The 16,440-nt window shown below is 37.8% G+C and overlaps 2 protein-coding genes across 3 annotated transcripts in view; one reads left to right on the top strand and one right to left on the bottom strand.

Moving 5' to 3' along the window:
* The first annotated feature begins 854 nt into the window (after positions 1–854).
* cep135 (centrosomal protein 135) lies at positions 855–13,108 on the top strand. Of its 2 annotated transcripts, none has more exons than XM_054603077.1 (26): positions 855–947; positions 2,270–2,402; positions 3,191–3,381; positions 3,488–3,655; positions 3,802–3,943; positions 4,079–4,163; positions 4,247–4,375; positions 4,576–4,791; positions 4,948–5,013; positions 5,181–5,331; positions 6,022–6,251; positions 6,346–6,501; positions 6,582–6,719; positions 7,447–7,524; positions 7,673–7,824; positions 8,184–8,299; positions 8,406–8,560; positions 8,920–8,975; positions 9,052–9,220; positions 9,308–9,418; positions 9,510–9,695; positions 9,809–10,018; positions 10,539–10,741; positions 10,847–10,951; positions 12,168–12,323; positions 12,634–13,108. In XM_054603077.1, the coding sequence occupies exons 2-26, from the start codon at positions 2,290–2,292 to the stop codon at positions 12,653–12,655; spliced, it is 3,504 nt and encodes a 1,167-aa protein (XP_054459052.1). In that variant the 5' UTR covers positions 855–947; positions 2,270–2,289; the 3' UTR covers positions 12,656–13,108. The 2 variants fall into 2 exon arrangements, with proteins under 2 accessions (XP_054459052.1, XP_054459051.1); XM_054603076.1 differs by having other exon boundaries at positions 12,168–12,335.
* The window catches only part of chst14 (carbohydrate (N-acetylgalactosamine 4-0) sulfotransferase 14), a 4,645-nt gene continuing 546 nt past the window's right edge, over positions 12,342–16,440 (bottom strand). Inside the window, exon 2 of the mRNA XM_054603078.1 lies at positions 12,342–14,490. Within this exon, the coding sequence (XP_054459053.1) occupies positions 13,660–14,490 (831 nt within the window). The 3' untranslated portion in view covers positions 12,342–13,659. The remainder of the gene's footprint in view (positions 14,491–16,440) is intronic.

Raw genomic sequence — 16,440 nt, 5'->3', positions numbered from 1 at the left:
ATAATGATATTATTATAATATTATTATATTATAATAATATATAATGATATTATATTATATTATTATTATAATAATGATATTATTATAATATAATAATATAATATATATTATATATATTATATAATGATATTATATTATAATAAATATATTATAATAATAATATTATTATATTATAATAATGATATAATTATTATATTATAATACATCATTATTATATTATAATATCATTATTATATTATAATAATGATATTATAATATCATAATTATAATAATATAATTGTATTATAATATAATAATAATATATTATTATATTATAATATAATATCATTATTATATTATTATTATAATAATGATATTATAATAATGATAATATACTATAATATCATTATTATATTATAATAATATAATATAATATCATTATTATATTATAATAATAATATATTATTATATTATTATAATAATGATATTATATATAATAATTATTATATATTATAATAATGATATTATAATATAATAATGATATATATTATAATAATCATTAGTGGTGCAGATATGTCTGTGTGTGCTTGTTTCTTTGAAATTCAAATACACCGCTCTAAACGCTTAATTATGTGTTATATTTGTATTATTTCTGTATGCCATATGTACATAATAAATTAGCTGCTGCCAATCCATTCAATGCTGTATTGAATTATTTATTTTATTTTTTTGTTTTGCACATGGAAGTTTATTTTTGGCTTAACTCCGCCCTTCCGCCTTCTGTACGGACAACGCCGGCTCTCAAAACACGCCCCTCCCCCTCCAGAGATGCTCCGCTTCCATGGTGACGAATCCAAACCGGAAGTCAGCGGCGCTCTTTTCAAACCCCGTTACCGCGGAAAACACGTTACCGCGACCGGTTGTTGACGTTTCAACTTTAACGGGGGACAGCACGGAAGACCACTGAGGTGACGCTAGCTTAGCTTAGCTTAGCTTAGCTGATACGCTAACGGTAGCTGGTGTAGCATAAGCTAGCTACAGTTAGCTACACGATGCTAACATTAGCTTGTTAGCCTGTAAGCTAGCTACGTGATGCTAGCCAACGTTAGCTAAATACAAGGCTAGCTTTAGCTTAGCAAGCTGCTAGTTAGCTACGTTACTTCCTAGCATTTAGCTAATTGTTTGTTTCTGCTGTGTATGTTTTTAAATATTTATTTCTATTTTATCCCCTTTGTAAAGTGTATTATTATAATATAATAATATTATATTATAATAATAATGATATTATTATTATTATTATAATATAATAATATTATATTATAATAATATTATAATAATAATGATTTTATTATATTGTTTATATATTATTGTTATTATTATAATATAATAATATATTATAATAATATAATTATTATGATATTATAATAATATCATTATATATATTATAATAATATATATTGTTATTATTATACTATATATATATTATAATATAATATAATTATTATATATATTATAATATAATTATTATATTATAATAATATCATTATTATAGTATATTAATAATGCTAATATGATACTATTATTATATTATAATAATATTAATATTATAATAATATATAATAATATTATAATAATTATATATTATATATTATAATCATATTATTATGATATTATATATATATTATATTATAATGGTATTATTATATTCTAATAATGATATTATATATTATAATATATTATATTATATAATATATCATTATCATATTATACAATATTATATATATATATAATTATTATATTATTATAATATATATTATTATTATAATAGAATTATAATGATATTATATCATTATATTATTATTGTAATATAATAATAATGATATTATTATATTATATTATTGTAATATAATAATAATTATATTATTATTATAATAAAAATGACATTATAATAATGATAATATAATAATATATTATTATAATAATAATATAATTATTATATTATTATTATAATAATATAATATCATTATTATAATATAATTAGTGGTGCAGATATGTCTGTGTGTGTGTGCTTGTTTCTTTGAAATTCAAATACACCGCTCTAAATGCTTAATTATGTGTTATATTTGTATTATTTCTGTATGCCATATGTACATAATAAATTAGCTGCTGCCAATCCATTCAATGCTGTATTGAATTATTTATTTTATTTTTTTGTTTTGCACATGGAAGAACATTATTCTTATTATTAATTCCACGTCATTGCAAAGCTCATTTCCCCGTTTGTGTCTAGGTTACTTCTGTGCCACAACCATGAACAACAACGCAGAGAGGAAGTTCGTCAATCTGAGGAAACGTCTGGATCAGCTGGGCTACCGACAGCCACTGGGAATAGAGTCACTGCCGCTGGTGGAGAAACTATTCAGGTGAAAGCTCTAATCCGTCTGCACCTGCTGTCTTTCATCCCTTAAAGGGGTAGTCTTTGGGGTTATATTTTGAAGTGTGGTTGTATGAGGTACTTCTCCAAAGTCAGTGTTTTACTACAGTAGATGGAGTTTGGAGAAAGAGACAGGAGCAAAGTAATGTACTGCTGTGGATTAGTTTCAATGAATGCTATATTTAGAATATTTTTCATCACTTCTGCTCTGTCTCTTCAAAGCCACAAGACTACATTGATAAAAACAGTAATTTTACCTCACGTAACACAGGAGTTGCTGGTCTACCACTGCTCTGATCTCTTAGTTAGTTTTGTGTTATTTTGTGACTTTGATGGATCTGAACTTATTCTATAAAACACCAAAGTCAAACAACAGCACAAACAAACTAACCGATCAAGGCAGTGTTGGACCAGCAACTCCTGTGTTCTGTGAGGTTAAATTACTGTTTTTATAAATGGAGTCTGGTGGATTTGAAGAGAGCCTAGATAACGCCTTAAGTTCCTCGTCAGAAAGGGCTGTCTGATGTCAAGTAAAGCGGTAAGTAAAACTGATATTGTTTTTTTTAGGTGTCTAAAATACATTCACAGCAGTACATTGCTTTGCTTTCTTGTTGGTACTCCTGTCTGTTTCTCCAAACTCCATCTACTGTAGGCAATATACTGATTATGGAGAAGAACTTCATACAACCCGACTGCAAACAATCAAACTATCCCTTTAATGTCAGTCAATTAAAGATGATGATATGTTGCTCAGACTTGTCTTCCTCTGTGTTACAGCGACCTGGTCCACACAACCGAAAGCCTGCGCAATGTCAAACTGTCAGCAGGGAAAACTGAGAAAGAAACTCGAAACTTTGACGCTCTTCTGGAGCCGTACAGGGCGGAGAATGCCCGAGTGATCAGGGAGAACAATGAGCTGCACCTCGAACTTCTCAAGCTGAAGGAGGAGAAGGATCGCGTCAGCAGAGGTGAGCTGTGATATCCATCCTCAGTATAATCTGAAATGTTTTTTTACATCCTTGACACACACTCACACACACAAAACTGGTTTGACACAATCCTGTCTTGGTTTAGAGCTCAAGACCCACATAAGAAAACTGGACCATGACACAACTGACCTGAAGTTCTTAAATAATCAGTATGTGCACAAAGTTCGCTGCTTGGAGAAGGACAGCAAGGCTAAAGCTGAGCGCATCCAACAGCTGCAGGAGAAGAACATGCAGGCGGTGGTGCAGACGCCAGGTAAAGCCAAGGGGTCTGACCTTAGATCTATTGCAACACACCGGAAGTGACGTGTGGCTTTGGTAGACTTTAAAGAACAATCAAAAATTAAAAGTAAACCATAATTTATGAATTTGATCCTCCTTTCCTCTCGCAAACACTCACAGGTGGAAAGAAGCGCAGCATCCCTTTCAGACGACAGAGGATGCAGATTGATGAGCTCACACCTTCCTCCTCTAGAGCAGCTTATCCTGTGTCGCAGCCTGATGATCCGTATATAGCCGACCTGCTGCAGATGGCTGATGGAAGGTCTGTTTTCTTTTTGTGACGGCCGAGCTTTAGTATTGAGAGAGTTGGTAACCACTCGATTGTTATGTTAGATGCTTGCATTTGCATTATTGCTTCAGCCTCTGTCTTGACTTGCTGTAATTTTTTTATTTGTAGAATTCATGAGCTACAGGAAGACATCATAAAGGTCAAACTAGACCTGGATAACGCTCAAGAATATATAAAACACTTAAACACAAAGGTAAGAGATCAATTAAACTTGTAGCATTAAATACTGTGACATGTTTAATGTTATTAAAACCATTTTCTAAACACCTCTTTAAGGTGGAGGAGAGGGACAAAGAGATTGAGCGGATGAATCGTGCTCTTCACGGGGGTCGACCTCATGATGTGATTTCTCTCGAGGCTCAGAACAACAGCAACGAGAAACTGATCGCCCATCTTAACCTTCAGGCAAGCGTCGCAGTCACACAGAAAAATTTACCCTGATGTATAAATGCATTTTTCTGGAACAAGAGGTGCTCAGAGATCCTTCATCAGATTGGTAAACTTGTTCTTGAGCCCAGTTCCTCTGGAAGAAAAGTGGTCTGCTTGGTTGTAAGAAGCCACCCTGCTGTCTGCTGACCCTCATTTGCTTTCTTTGTGTTCCATAGATTGAGTATCTACAGGAGACCAACAGGACTCTGGATCAGAAGGTTAATGCACTGCAGGAGAAGAAGAAGGACGCCTCCAACGAAGTGGCCAATCTGTCTTTAAAGAACCTGGAACTTTGTGAAGAGCTGACGCACATAGACGACCTGGCGAAGCGGCTGGAGATGGACAAGGAGCACGTGTTGGAAACCGCCGACATGGAGCTGCAAGAAACTAAAGTAAGAATATGAGAAAGCTGAACGAAAGACATCATGTTACATATTAATTCTGCTTGTAATATACTAACAAACATTACTTTGCTATTAACACATACTATAAATAATATGTTAAAGTGTGAATGAGTGAAACAAACCTCAAACTTTTTTCCTCAACAGAAAGAAATTCAAAGGCAACAGATAATCATTGAAGACTTGGAGGATATTATCACAAAATTGAGAATGGTATGTTCTGTTTAATACTCTATTCACTTTATAGTTTTTTTATTGGAATACTACTAACCTTAAGTATATAACTGACATTCTTCAGTGAACATAAACGGTTGCCAAATATCTGCCCTGTGTTGTTACACAAGCTAAAAACATAATCTGTTGGAAACGATTGAATCAAGGAGCAGTCCGAAGGTGACTTTGAAAAAGACCGACTCAGAGACCAGATGGTGGAGCTCAAAGAGCAGAACGAGAAGATGGAGGGACTGCTGAATTTCCTGGAGGAGGAGAAACTCAGACTGCAGGACAAAATGGAGAAAACGATGGCAGCCGGTAAGCAACTGTTGAAACCTTTCCGTACAGCAGCTTTACATTTTTTACATTAGTGTAGGGCTATACTAAGTTTGTTTGTTTTTTTACCATTCAAAGCTTCTATTGAGGTTTCTGAATGAAGCTACAAACGTATAGTCATATTCTGTGACATCACCCAGAAAAAGAGAATTCTCGGAACTTCAATTAAAAAACAGTGATTCATTTGTCAGTTTTGTCAACATAAAAAGAAAAAGAAATGTCGGTGCGAAGTGCCCTGGCCAAATGGTTAGATGTAATTACATTTTTAGGTTATTTGTGTGGTGAGGAAAATATGACCCTGATTACACTTCATTTGGATTCATCAATTATTTTAGTCATTATAGTAATAAAGTATTTTTTTGTCATTTTTTGTTATGTTTCTTTTTTTTCTCATTAATTTGGGATGGTGGTCCTCGGAAATTTTGTAACAATGAGTAGTTGGCCTCAATTTACAAAAGGTTGAGAACCCCTGGACTATTGCAAGCAATGTTTCTGTAGATCCCAACCGGATCTTTATCTGCAACCTTGCAGAAATAGCAGCTTTAAACTGAATGACTAGACATGCAGAAAAAGAAAGAAAAGAAATAAGCTGCACCACTTTCAAATGTCAACATTATGAATGAAGCTTATTTGTCACAACCCTACATTAGTGTGTTACTGACTTGTTCCTAGACAAAGGCCTGGTGTTGGAGTTGGAGGCCATGCGGGCTAAACATGGTGTCTGTGGAAGGGAACGCTCCCCGTCACGGCTGGATGCGTTTGTCAAGAGTCTAGAGGAGGAGAGGGATTACTATCGACAGGAGGCTGAACGCTACAAAAGAACCAGAGGGGCGGGTAGTCCGGATTCAAGCCCCAGTCGTAGTCCACTCAGGGGAAGGAGTCCTCAGTCCAAAGCAACGAGGGTACGAGACGACAAGAAGAAACATGCTTACTATTTAGTTTAACAGCTTTTTTCAGATGATCTTCATAAAACTGATAATGGCGTCAAATTTTCAGGGGGGTGTTGCCGAGACGGAGCTGCTTCGTTTAGTGAAGGAAAGAGACGAGCTGAAGGCGGCTCTGCTGGACTTTGAGAAGCACATGGAGGACATCCAGATCAACGTGAAGGGCCTCAGCTCAGAGAGAGATCGATTCAAAACCCTCTTAAAACAAGTGAGTTTTATAAACTTTACTCCACCATGTGAGAAACTTCCTTAAACACTTTTGAGGACCAAATGTTTTTGTCCTCTCAGGCTCAGGAGGAGTTAAAGCTGTCTCGTAGAACCGACACGTCAGCTGACCTCATGGAAATGAAGGAGGAGATCAAACAGGCAGAAATCAGAATCCAGCAGATGGCTGCAGAAAGAGAGACGCTGATGGAGAGAGTAAAGGTTAGTTCTCTGTCACGGTGTGCATCATTTATGTGCTTCATTATGGTTCAGAGATAAGTTGGCTTGTCAACAGTAAAATACAATTTCTTATAGTACACATCCAGTTCTGTAATATATACACACTATTGGTCAGGCTGTAACCAAAAGTGTTGTTATTGATTCTGTCAGTTAGTTATAGTTAACATGCTGACTGTAATGATGCAGAGTTTAGCATATTTTTAATTTGCTGGAATCTAGAGCTGTCAGGAAATCGCATAAACCAAAAGTTAATCAGTAAGATTTGGTAATTGTTTGATCATTTCACTCAGTTAAAAAAAAGTGTGAATATGAGCTGTTTTTCTTTTGTAGTAAATTGAAGATATTTGGTTATAGATTGTTGTTTGGACAAAAGAAGAAGTAATCATCTTGGCCATTTTTCAGTTTCATTTCAAGTTTCAGTTTCATTTCAAGTTTCAGTTTCATTTCTAATTCAAAAACCATCATTTTCAGGCTGTATCGAATAGTTCTAAGCTTTAAAGCTTTGACATTCAAATACTAAATCTATATTGAATGCTGTGCCGCTCCTTTCTTTTGCATATCTAATAATTGTGTTTAATGTCAGTATATCCGCACAGTTGCAGATAAAGATCAGGCTACACTGATAATATTAGTATTATACCATTTAATAAGATTAACTAGTTTTATAATTTATACGTGTTCAGCCTAACACATACAAACGTTTTTGCAGGTTGCCCAGACTTCAGCCCTCACAGACAGACAGACGGAGGAGAGGAGGATTCTCGACCTGGAGAATGCCGTTAAGAGTGTAAGCCTGGAGGATATTTTAATCATCTCTTCAAAAGTGTGCTCATAGTCTGAAATGTCCCAGGAAACGGTTATTATGTAATGGTCACTACTGTGACTTTGATCTTAAATGGGTTTTGAGTTGCTGTATCTTGATCTTTTGGGTGCAGTTGGAGCGCGAGAGGCTGGAGCTGCGTTCACAGGTGTGTCTGCTGAAGGAGAACAGGGAGGCTGCTGAGGAGGAGCTGAAGGTTCGGTCCGTCGCTCTGGTCCAGAATGCAGAGGAGGTGTCTCACCAGAGGGCCGAGTCCAACGCGCTGAGGTTCGTGTTGATAAAAAAAACATCATTAACATTTTGGCAGAGGGACCAAGTGAGTAAACATCCAGGCAAAAATATTCCAGTGCAACATACAGGCAGTAATAAACTTAACTGTTGATCTAGAAGAAATGCATGTATTCCCTTTCACATACAGATTCAAAACATTGACTTCAAGAGAAATAAACAATCTGGAGCCTAACAGTGTGCAGAGCTCAGACCATAGAAAATGAATAATATGAGGATATATTGTATATCTGCAGTATCCACATCCACTGAGCTTTTGGCCCCATCATTCTGCTGCAAAATATACTCGTAAAAAATGCATATCCTGAAAATGATCAGGGCTTCTTGTTTGTTTGTAGGCTGCTACAGGAGCAGATGGAGCAGTCTCTGTCTGATACCCAACATAGGCTGTCTGTGAAGATGAACGAGCTGCATGCTGCCCATCAGCATATTCAGGAACTGGAGGGGACGATAGGTGAATATCTGTGCATTTTTTACGAGGTTCAGGATGGAACGTCTCAGTTGGTTTTGTCTTGTTATATTTATGTTTTTTTGGGGGCTGTTCTGTTTTTGTCTGACAGGGGAGCTGAGTCAGCGGGGCTCAAAGCACAAGGATGACGTGGCTTCTCTTCAGAAGTCCATCTCTGCTTTGGACAGAGAGAAGGATGTTCTGCAGGACGAGGTGGATCAAAAGACTGAAAAATTGGTTGAGATCCAGGAGGACCTGTCTAAAAAGGTAACCACCAACAACAAACCGCAAGATTCATAGCTTTTGTTAAAGGATATGTTTAAATGTATCCAAGTCTGTATGAAAACAATACTCGCATGCCCATATGTACAATGAAACAGGTCATTAACCCATGAAAGCTTTCCTCCTGTTCATACTGGCTATGAAAAGGTCTCCCCTTTAAGCAATTCCAATGTACAGTAAGTGATGTGCGGACAAAATCCACAGTGCTCTTTCTGAGCAAAAATGCATTTTCATGGAAAAGTGAGAATTGTATTCAGATAGAATTTTCAACCTATCTATTGAAAAGGATGATGAGTTGTGCTTAAAGAGTACTAATGAGGCATAATAACTTGATATTTACACAGGAAAAGACTCTTGCAGATGTGAGACTCACAGTCACAAACATGGACACCTCGCTAGCGTGAGTATTGTGCTCTCAAAGCTCTGCATTGGTTTTTATATAGTAAGCTGACGTGTTAACGGTGTGATCCTTGCAGTCAGCTGCAGGGGGCGTTAAACAGCCGCGAGAGGGAGATAGCCAGCCTGAGGAGGCAGCTGGACGCCGGTCACGAGGAGCTGGCCGGACTCAGGAGAGACAAAGAAGTCACAGTCAGAGAGAACAGGAGGCTGCAAGAGGACCTGGTTACGATGACCCGAGAGAACCAAGTATGTCATGAAGCGTACTGTCGTTATATAACAAGAGAATAAAGAAGGAAACGAGGAGGAATTAACACTGTTGTTGTGTTTGTGCAGGCTGTTCATGTGGAGATGGAGGAGGCGTTGCACGAGAAGGATGAGCTGAAAATGAGGGTCCACTCTTACATTTCTGAAGTGTCCAGGATAGAGAAACTGATGGCCACAAAGGCAAGAGAAAACTATACTCCAGTAGCTGTTTTTAAGGCCCTATACAGCCTCCTGTCTTGCTGGCTGACCTCTTGGTGTTGACCCCCAACAGGAGCAGGAGAACAGGGACCTGCTGGACCGTTTCAGGATGGCCCACACGGAGGTGGAGGAGCGGGAGCAGAAGTTGCAGCAGGCCGAAGGTCTGAATAACTCCATCCGCCTGGAGCTGCTCTCTTCAGACACCGAACGCAGACACCTGCGTGACACTGTCGGCCACCAGGGGAGAGAAATCCAACAGGTGAGACGTGGGATGGTCAAGGTCAACAGTAAAGAGTAAAGAAATTCAGAGGTGTTAAGTCTTTCTTTCACGTTTCTGATGAATATACCTTTCACTCCGCCGATTTCCCAAAGCACACACAGGCCCTGCATGCTTACGAGGCCCAGGTATCGTCGCTGGTGCGCGGGATGTCCCGGCTAGAGGAGGAGCTCCACAAAACACAGGAGGAGAAGGCGGCTCTCCTCTCCGATCTGGCATCCGTCAGGGAGCTGTGTGTCAAGCTGGACTCTGGAAAGGAGCTCACCGTACGTCAGCTGACCTCCAGGAGCATGGACCTCGAGAGGGTGAGGCCCGCTGCTTTGGCTTAAAGTTACTGTGAGGAACTTTTAACTGGTTCTGAACCAGTCTCAGTTTAGTCCTGATCCTCTATAGACCTCCATCAGTAAACCAGACCATCAGAGAGAAGATCGTCTGTTTCTATAAAGTTATTCTTAAAGCTCGTCATCGGAGCCACCGGGTCGGAATCTGGAGAAACCAGATGAAATCATGCAGGTTCACCAGAAACTCCTTCAGCTCAGACTCCAGCAGAGACCAGTCCACTGTGGACAGACCCAGGAATTGGGGAACCAGAACCAGGACTGAGAGGGACAGACTGTCAGACCCTACCGCATTAAAATAAGAGGTTTTCTAAAGAGAGTCTGTTTTTTGGAAACACTTCCACTTTTGACCGACAAAATGAACACAAATTAAAAGTTCCTTTTAGTAACTTTACCTTTGTTGTGCTCTGGTTTCATTCAGCTGTAGGTTTAAGCTTGTAGTTAAGCAGTTATTTCTGCTCTCTGTAAATAAAACCATGTCTTCTAGGTCACGGGAGAACTGGAGGATGTTCGGTCGGAGGCGGAGCTTCTTAAGAAACAACTGGCCAGTGAGAGGCTGACTGTCCGTAACCTCGAGACTCTTCTCTCCACCAATCGGCACAAGGAGTTCCAAACCCACCTGACAGCCAGCGAGAGAGAGTCGGACCTGAAGGTCCTGCGTGATCGGCTGACCCTGGCTGACAGCAAAACGTAAACGAATCCAACATGTTGGCTCGAGCTGAACGACTTGAATAAATAAATGCCCTTTTTTTTTTAACAATTTGTTGATGATGATTTGTGTGTGAATGCACTCAGCGTGGAGCATACCAGGGAGGTGTCTCAGCTCCGCGGCAAAGTCTCTCAGCTGCAGACGGAGATGGACGTTCTGAAAAGACAGTTGACCAGTGAGCGCTTTGAACGGTGAGCTGACTTTTCAACTCCTAACCCGGCATTATTTATATGTAGTAGAGCCAAAACTGGAAGTTTGACACAAAGTAGATCTGTTGTTATCACCACAAAAAGGTATTTCATACTAACTTTGGGATGTAACTCAACTATTCTAAAGTTATAATGTATTTTATAGCCATACAACTACATAAGTAGCGTAGTTGATGCAACAAACTAGTTTACTTCTTAATATAAGCTAGTCTTTCGCTTGAAGAGGCTGCAAAAATAGACTTTCTTAAAGAGATTGTTCCTATTTTTTGAAGTCCAGTTTGTAGAAGCAGTATTTTAGCGACCTTTAAAAAATCAATACCAGTTTAAGTGTTTGCTATATTTAGATTGACATGGAACTGAAACACCAAAGAAATACCAACGTTGCTGGTCGACTGCCTAGATAACTTGGTTTGTGTTATTGTGTGATTTTGTTGAATACAAACTAACCTTAAAAAACACCAAAGTCACACAAACAAACTAGTCAAACAAGGCAGCAGTAGACCCGTAGACTGTGTTCTGAGAGGTAAAATAAACAGTTTTTGTCAATAAAGTCTGGTGTGTTTGTAGAGAGCGTAGATAACTGCTTCAGTTCCCCGTCATAAAGGTCTGTCTGACAGCAAGATAAAGAGGTGAAAATATTCTAAATATAGCGTTCACTTAAACTGATATTGATTCTTTTAGGTGTTTAAAATACGTCCACAGCAGAACATTGATTTGCTCCCGTGCTGGAGTTTCTCTAAACTCCATCTACTGTAGTAAAACACTGACTATGGAGAAGTACCTCATACAAACACACTTCTAAACATCCAAACTATCCCTTTAACGTCAGATCTCTGAAGTAGCATATCATCAGGATCTCTTATTTTTTGTTAACCAGTGAAAAAAGTCCTCTTGCGGCTGGAAACTTTGTTGTTATTAAGTTTGTTGAAAATAAAACTACTTTTTTGAATAACTGGTAAAGATATTCCACTTATTTACATATAATACATACCAAAATAACTGCAAATGTTCACGTCAGATTCTGCAACCAATGACTCTTTTGAAGAACAAAAGACTCAAACAACTGAATTGATTATCAAAAGTCTTACAATCATTAACAAGTAAGTACTTAAATACATGTTTTAGTTACAAGGATGTAACGATACAGCAGAAACAAAAATATAATTTTGTGATTGTTTAATTGTCTCTCTGTCTTCAGTGAACGAGCAGTTCAGGAGATGCGCAGACAGGGAGTGTCGTTCTCGTCGCTGCAGAGCTCGTTGTCCCTCGACGCTTCCTCCGGTTCTCCCCACACCTCCTCAGACCGCTCCATCCTCCGAAGTCTCAACCGCTCCACCGACAAGTCAGCCGACAAGTCAGCCGACAGGTAAGGCTTTGGACAGGAAAAGGATTCGGCTTTTTTAGGGCTTGTTGATTTTGATTTTCAGTCCAGGAATTTAGCCGGTGTTTCAACCTGGACCATATTTTCCCATCTTTTTGTGTCAAAGTTCTCGCTCAATACTAGAAAAACGTGGGAAAATAGGGTCCAAGTTAAAAACAGAAGCACAGATTTTTGATTTTAAAAAAAGCAAAAATAATGAGCAATAACTGTTTTTAAATGTAAAAAAATGTATCTGCCTTATTTCATGAAAATCTCTAACAAATCTTTTTCTTTCTCTTTTCAGAAGTGTGAGCTTCAAGGATTAACGACTAGAGAGACAGACAAGTGAAGGATCTGATGAGTCAGAAACCACTAGAAACTTTAAAGGTTTGGGTCCGGACATGAACTGTGAAGGCCTCCGTAAGTCTCTGCATTAATTATCCTGCAGCGACCTGTGGTGAAATCATGCCTGGGTGTTTACTGAAACTAATGACCATGCGAACATTCAAACACATTTTTGTATTTTTTATATTAACGTCTCGTTGATTCCACTCACATAACTGGATGCCAAATGTCGTCTCTGTCGGTACGTTACACAGTAAAATGAGGCTCCAGCTTTGAGAGTTAGCTCTCCTGAAATGAATTTAACTATAACCTCATATATGTAGCAAAAACAGTATTTGTTCAACCCTGTGGTTATGTGTATTATGCTTCATGTTTTTTTTTCTAAAATGTTTAAATTATTAAATTATTCATAAAATAAAGCGATTCAAAAATGACATGAATTGCAGTGATGATCGCTGAACTTTATCTTCTGTTTTATTACGAGGTAAATTGTCCGAACATTAGGAAAGATGGGAGACGGATGGAGAGGAGAGGATGTGACGTGAAACAAAAGCACACAACGCTTGATTTAAAACCATAAAACTCTGAGTGTATGGTTTGTGTTTTAGCCCGCTAAACCACTGAATAACCACTGAAGCTATAAACCCGTCGACTTCTCCGACATGTGGATGAAGAAACAAGAAAATACAATTTGGTCTTGCAACCTTATTTACATCATTATTTATATACTGAATTGGTTCGTTTACTGTAACAGTGCATGACAGGAAAACGTTGAAATGGAAGCGATTTTACAGGTTATTTTCTTTTTTTAAATCTTTGTCTTCAGCTGATTTCAAGCTTTAGTGGTTTCATAGTCAATTTTCTTTTAATGAAATATCTCAGGTAAAAATGTGTAACAGCTATGAAAATACTGCTTCTTCCCTAGGGATTTAAAAAATAGTTTAAAAAAATGATTCTCTATAAAAAAATTATAATCTCATCACATTTAATGGCGGCAGTGCTCAGTGGTTGTGTTGGGGAGAGTGTAAGCGAAGAGGGAGAAGTCTAGAATGTACTTGGGCAGCAGTTCCCTCAGCAGCTTCTGAGGTAAACTGCACAGATAATAGTGCAGCGTCTCCGTGGTAACCGGCTTGTACCACGTCTGCCGCTCCGGGAAGCGGACGTGAGGGGGCGCCCCGACGCGCTGGAGCACGTAATCCGAGTCGCTCTCCAGACGCTCGTAGGAGCCGATGAAGTCGTAGGACACGGCGCAGGGCTGGCACAGGTTGTACACCGGCATCCAGTGCTCGTTCATGCGCTCCGAGTCCTCGTCCAGCAGGTAGCGGGCGAACTCGCCGAACGTCACGTCGTCGCCTTTAACGGACGTGGCCTCCTTGGTGAGGCCTTTTCTGTACCTCGTCACGATCTCCACGCCGTACTTCTTCTGGTAGGACTCGATCTCCCCGAACTTGTTCCGGTACGCGGAGAGAAGCCGCTCCATCGGCTCCCGCACGAACATGAACTTGAAGTAGTGCTTGAGGCGGTAGCGGATCTCCTCGGGTTTGAGGGACGACAAGAACAGAAGGTCGCTGCGGTGGTCCATCTTGACGCTGACGTCCACGTTCTCCAGGGCGCCGTTCAGGACCTTCAGCACCCGCTTCCAGTTGGAGCAGGCCACCTTGGGGACGTAGCAGTAGAGGAAGCGGTACTGGTCGTTCACCAGGACGTGCTGCAGCAGCGTCTTCCTCTGCAGCGGGCTCAGGGACCACACGCTGTGGGGCATGTTCTTCTGCCGGCACACGGTCCTGATGGTCCGGTTACGGATCTCCTGGAGGATCTAAGAGGGAACACGTATTGATGACTCTTAAAAGGTGCATCACAGCAAATTTACACATTTCTAGTTATGGTTTATGGTTTATTCCTGAGCCTTGTGAAACATCTGTACAGCATCAAGTCTGGTTTGTGTCATCAAGGGGTCATCAAGGTTATCTCGTCTTGTGCTTGAAAATGTTGTAACAGAAAACATGCATGCTGGAGTTTATCAGATGTGAGACAGGAAACCAACAAGTTGCATGATGGGACTTAACATCAAGAGTTCAAGTTCTTTTTTTAAGCTGTCTTTTCATCCCAACATTATTAAAAGTGCACTTCTAAACCGCTGCAGTTCCCCTTTAAAAGTGAGCAAATGTTTTATAAAAGGCAAGATTCATTATAGTAACAAACACAACACTTTTATGGGTTGCATAGGACCAATTAATAAGCTTTTCAGGGTTTTTACTTTACCCCATTTAGATGACACAATACACATGTGTAGGTTGTAAAGAGCACAAAAACAAACAAGAAGGTTTTTTAGTATATTTTGTGTTTTGAACACCAACTTGTATAGTATGTGTATTTATTGTCTGTGTAGTTGTATAGTATGTGTATTTATTGTCTGTGTAGTTGTATAGTATGTGTATTTATTGTCTGTGTAGTTGTATAGTATGTGTATTTATTGTCTGTGTAGTTGTATAGTATGTGTATTTATTGTCTGTGTAGTTGTATAGTATGTGTATTTATTGTGTAGTTGTGTGTAGTTGTATAGTATGTGTATTTATTGTCTGTGTAGTTGTATAGTATGTGTATTTATTGTCTGTGTAGTTGTATAGTATGTGTATTTATTGTCTGTGTAGTTGTATAGTATGTGTATTTATTGTCTGTGTAGTTGTATAGTATGTGTATTTATTGTCTGTGTAGTTGTATAGTATGTGTATTTATTGTCTGTGTAGTTGTATAGTATGTGTATTTATTGTCTGTGTAGTTGTATAGTATGTGTATTTATTGTCTGTGTAGTTGTATAGTATGTGTATTTATTGTCTGTGTAGTTGTATAGTATGTGTATTTATTGTCTGTGTAGTTGTATAGTATGTGTATTTATTGTCTGTGTAGTTGTATAGTATGTGTATTTATTGTCTGTGTAGTTGTATAGTATGTGTATTTATTGTCTGTGTAGTTGTATAGTATGTGTATTTATTGTCTGTGTAGTTGTATAGTATGTGTATTTATTGTCTGTGTAGTTGTATAGTATGTGTATTTATTGTCTGTGTAGTTGTATAGTATGTGTATTTATTGTCTGTGTAGTTGTATAGTATGTGTATTTATTGTCTGTGTAGTTGTATAGTATGTGTATTTATTGTCTGTGTAGTTGTATAGTATGTGTATTTATTGTCTGTGTAGTTGTATAGTATGTGTATTTATTGTCTGTGTAGTTGTATAGTATGTGTATTTATTGTCTGTGTAGTTGTATAGTATGTGTATTTATTGTCTGTGTAGTTGTATAGTATGTGTATTTATTGTCTGTGTAGTTGTATAGTATGTGTATTTATTGTCTGTGTAGTTGTATAGTATGTGTATTTATTGTCTGTGTAGTTGTATAGTATGTGTATTTATTGTCTGTGTAGTTGTATAGTATGTGTATTTATTGTCTGTGTAGTTGTATAGTATGTGTATTTATTGTCTGTGTAGTTGTATAGTATGTGTATTTATTGTCTGTGTAGTTGTATAGTATGTGTATTTATTGTCTGTGTAGTTGTATAGTATGTGTATTTATTGTCTGTGTAGTTGTATAGTATGTGTATTTATTGTCTGTGTAGTTGTATAGTATGTGTATTTATTGTCTGTGTAGTTGTATAGTATGTGTATTTATTGTCTGTGTAGTTGTATAGTATGTGTATTTATTGTCTGTGTAGTTGTATAGTATGTGTATTTATTGTCTGTGTAGTTGTATAGTATGTGTATTTATTGTCTG

The sequence above is a fragment of the Anoplopoma fimbria genome, chromosome 8, assembly GCF_027596085.1.
Source record: "Anoplopoma fimbria isolate UVic2021 breed Golden Eagle Sablefish chromosome 8, Afim_UVic_2022, whole genome shotgun sequence".
Classification (NCBI taxonomy): domain Eukaryota; kingdom Metazoa; phylum Chordata; class Actinopteri; order Perciformes; family Anoplopomatidae; genus Anoplopoma; species Anoplopoma fimbria.
Note: the sequence above shows the minus strand (reverse complement) of the source record. Positions and strands in the feature narration are given on the sequence as shown.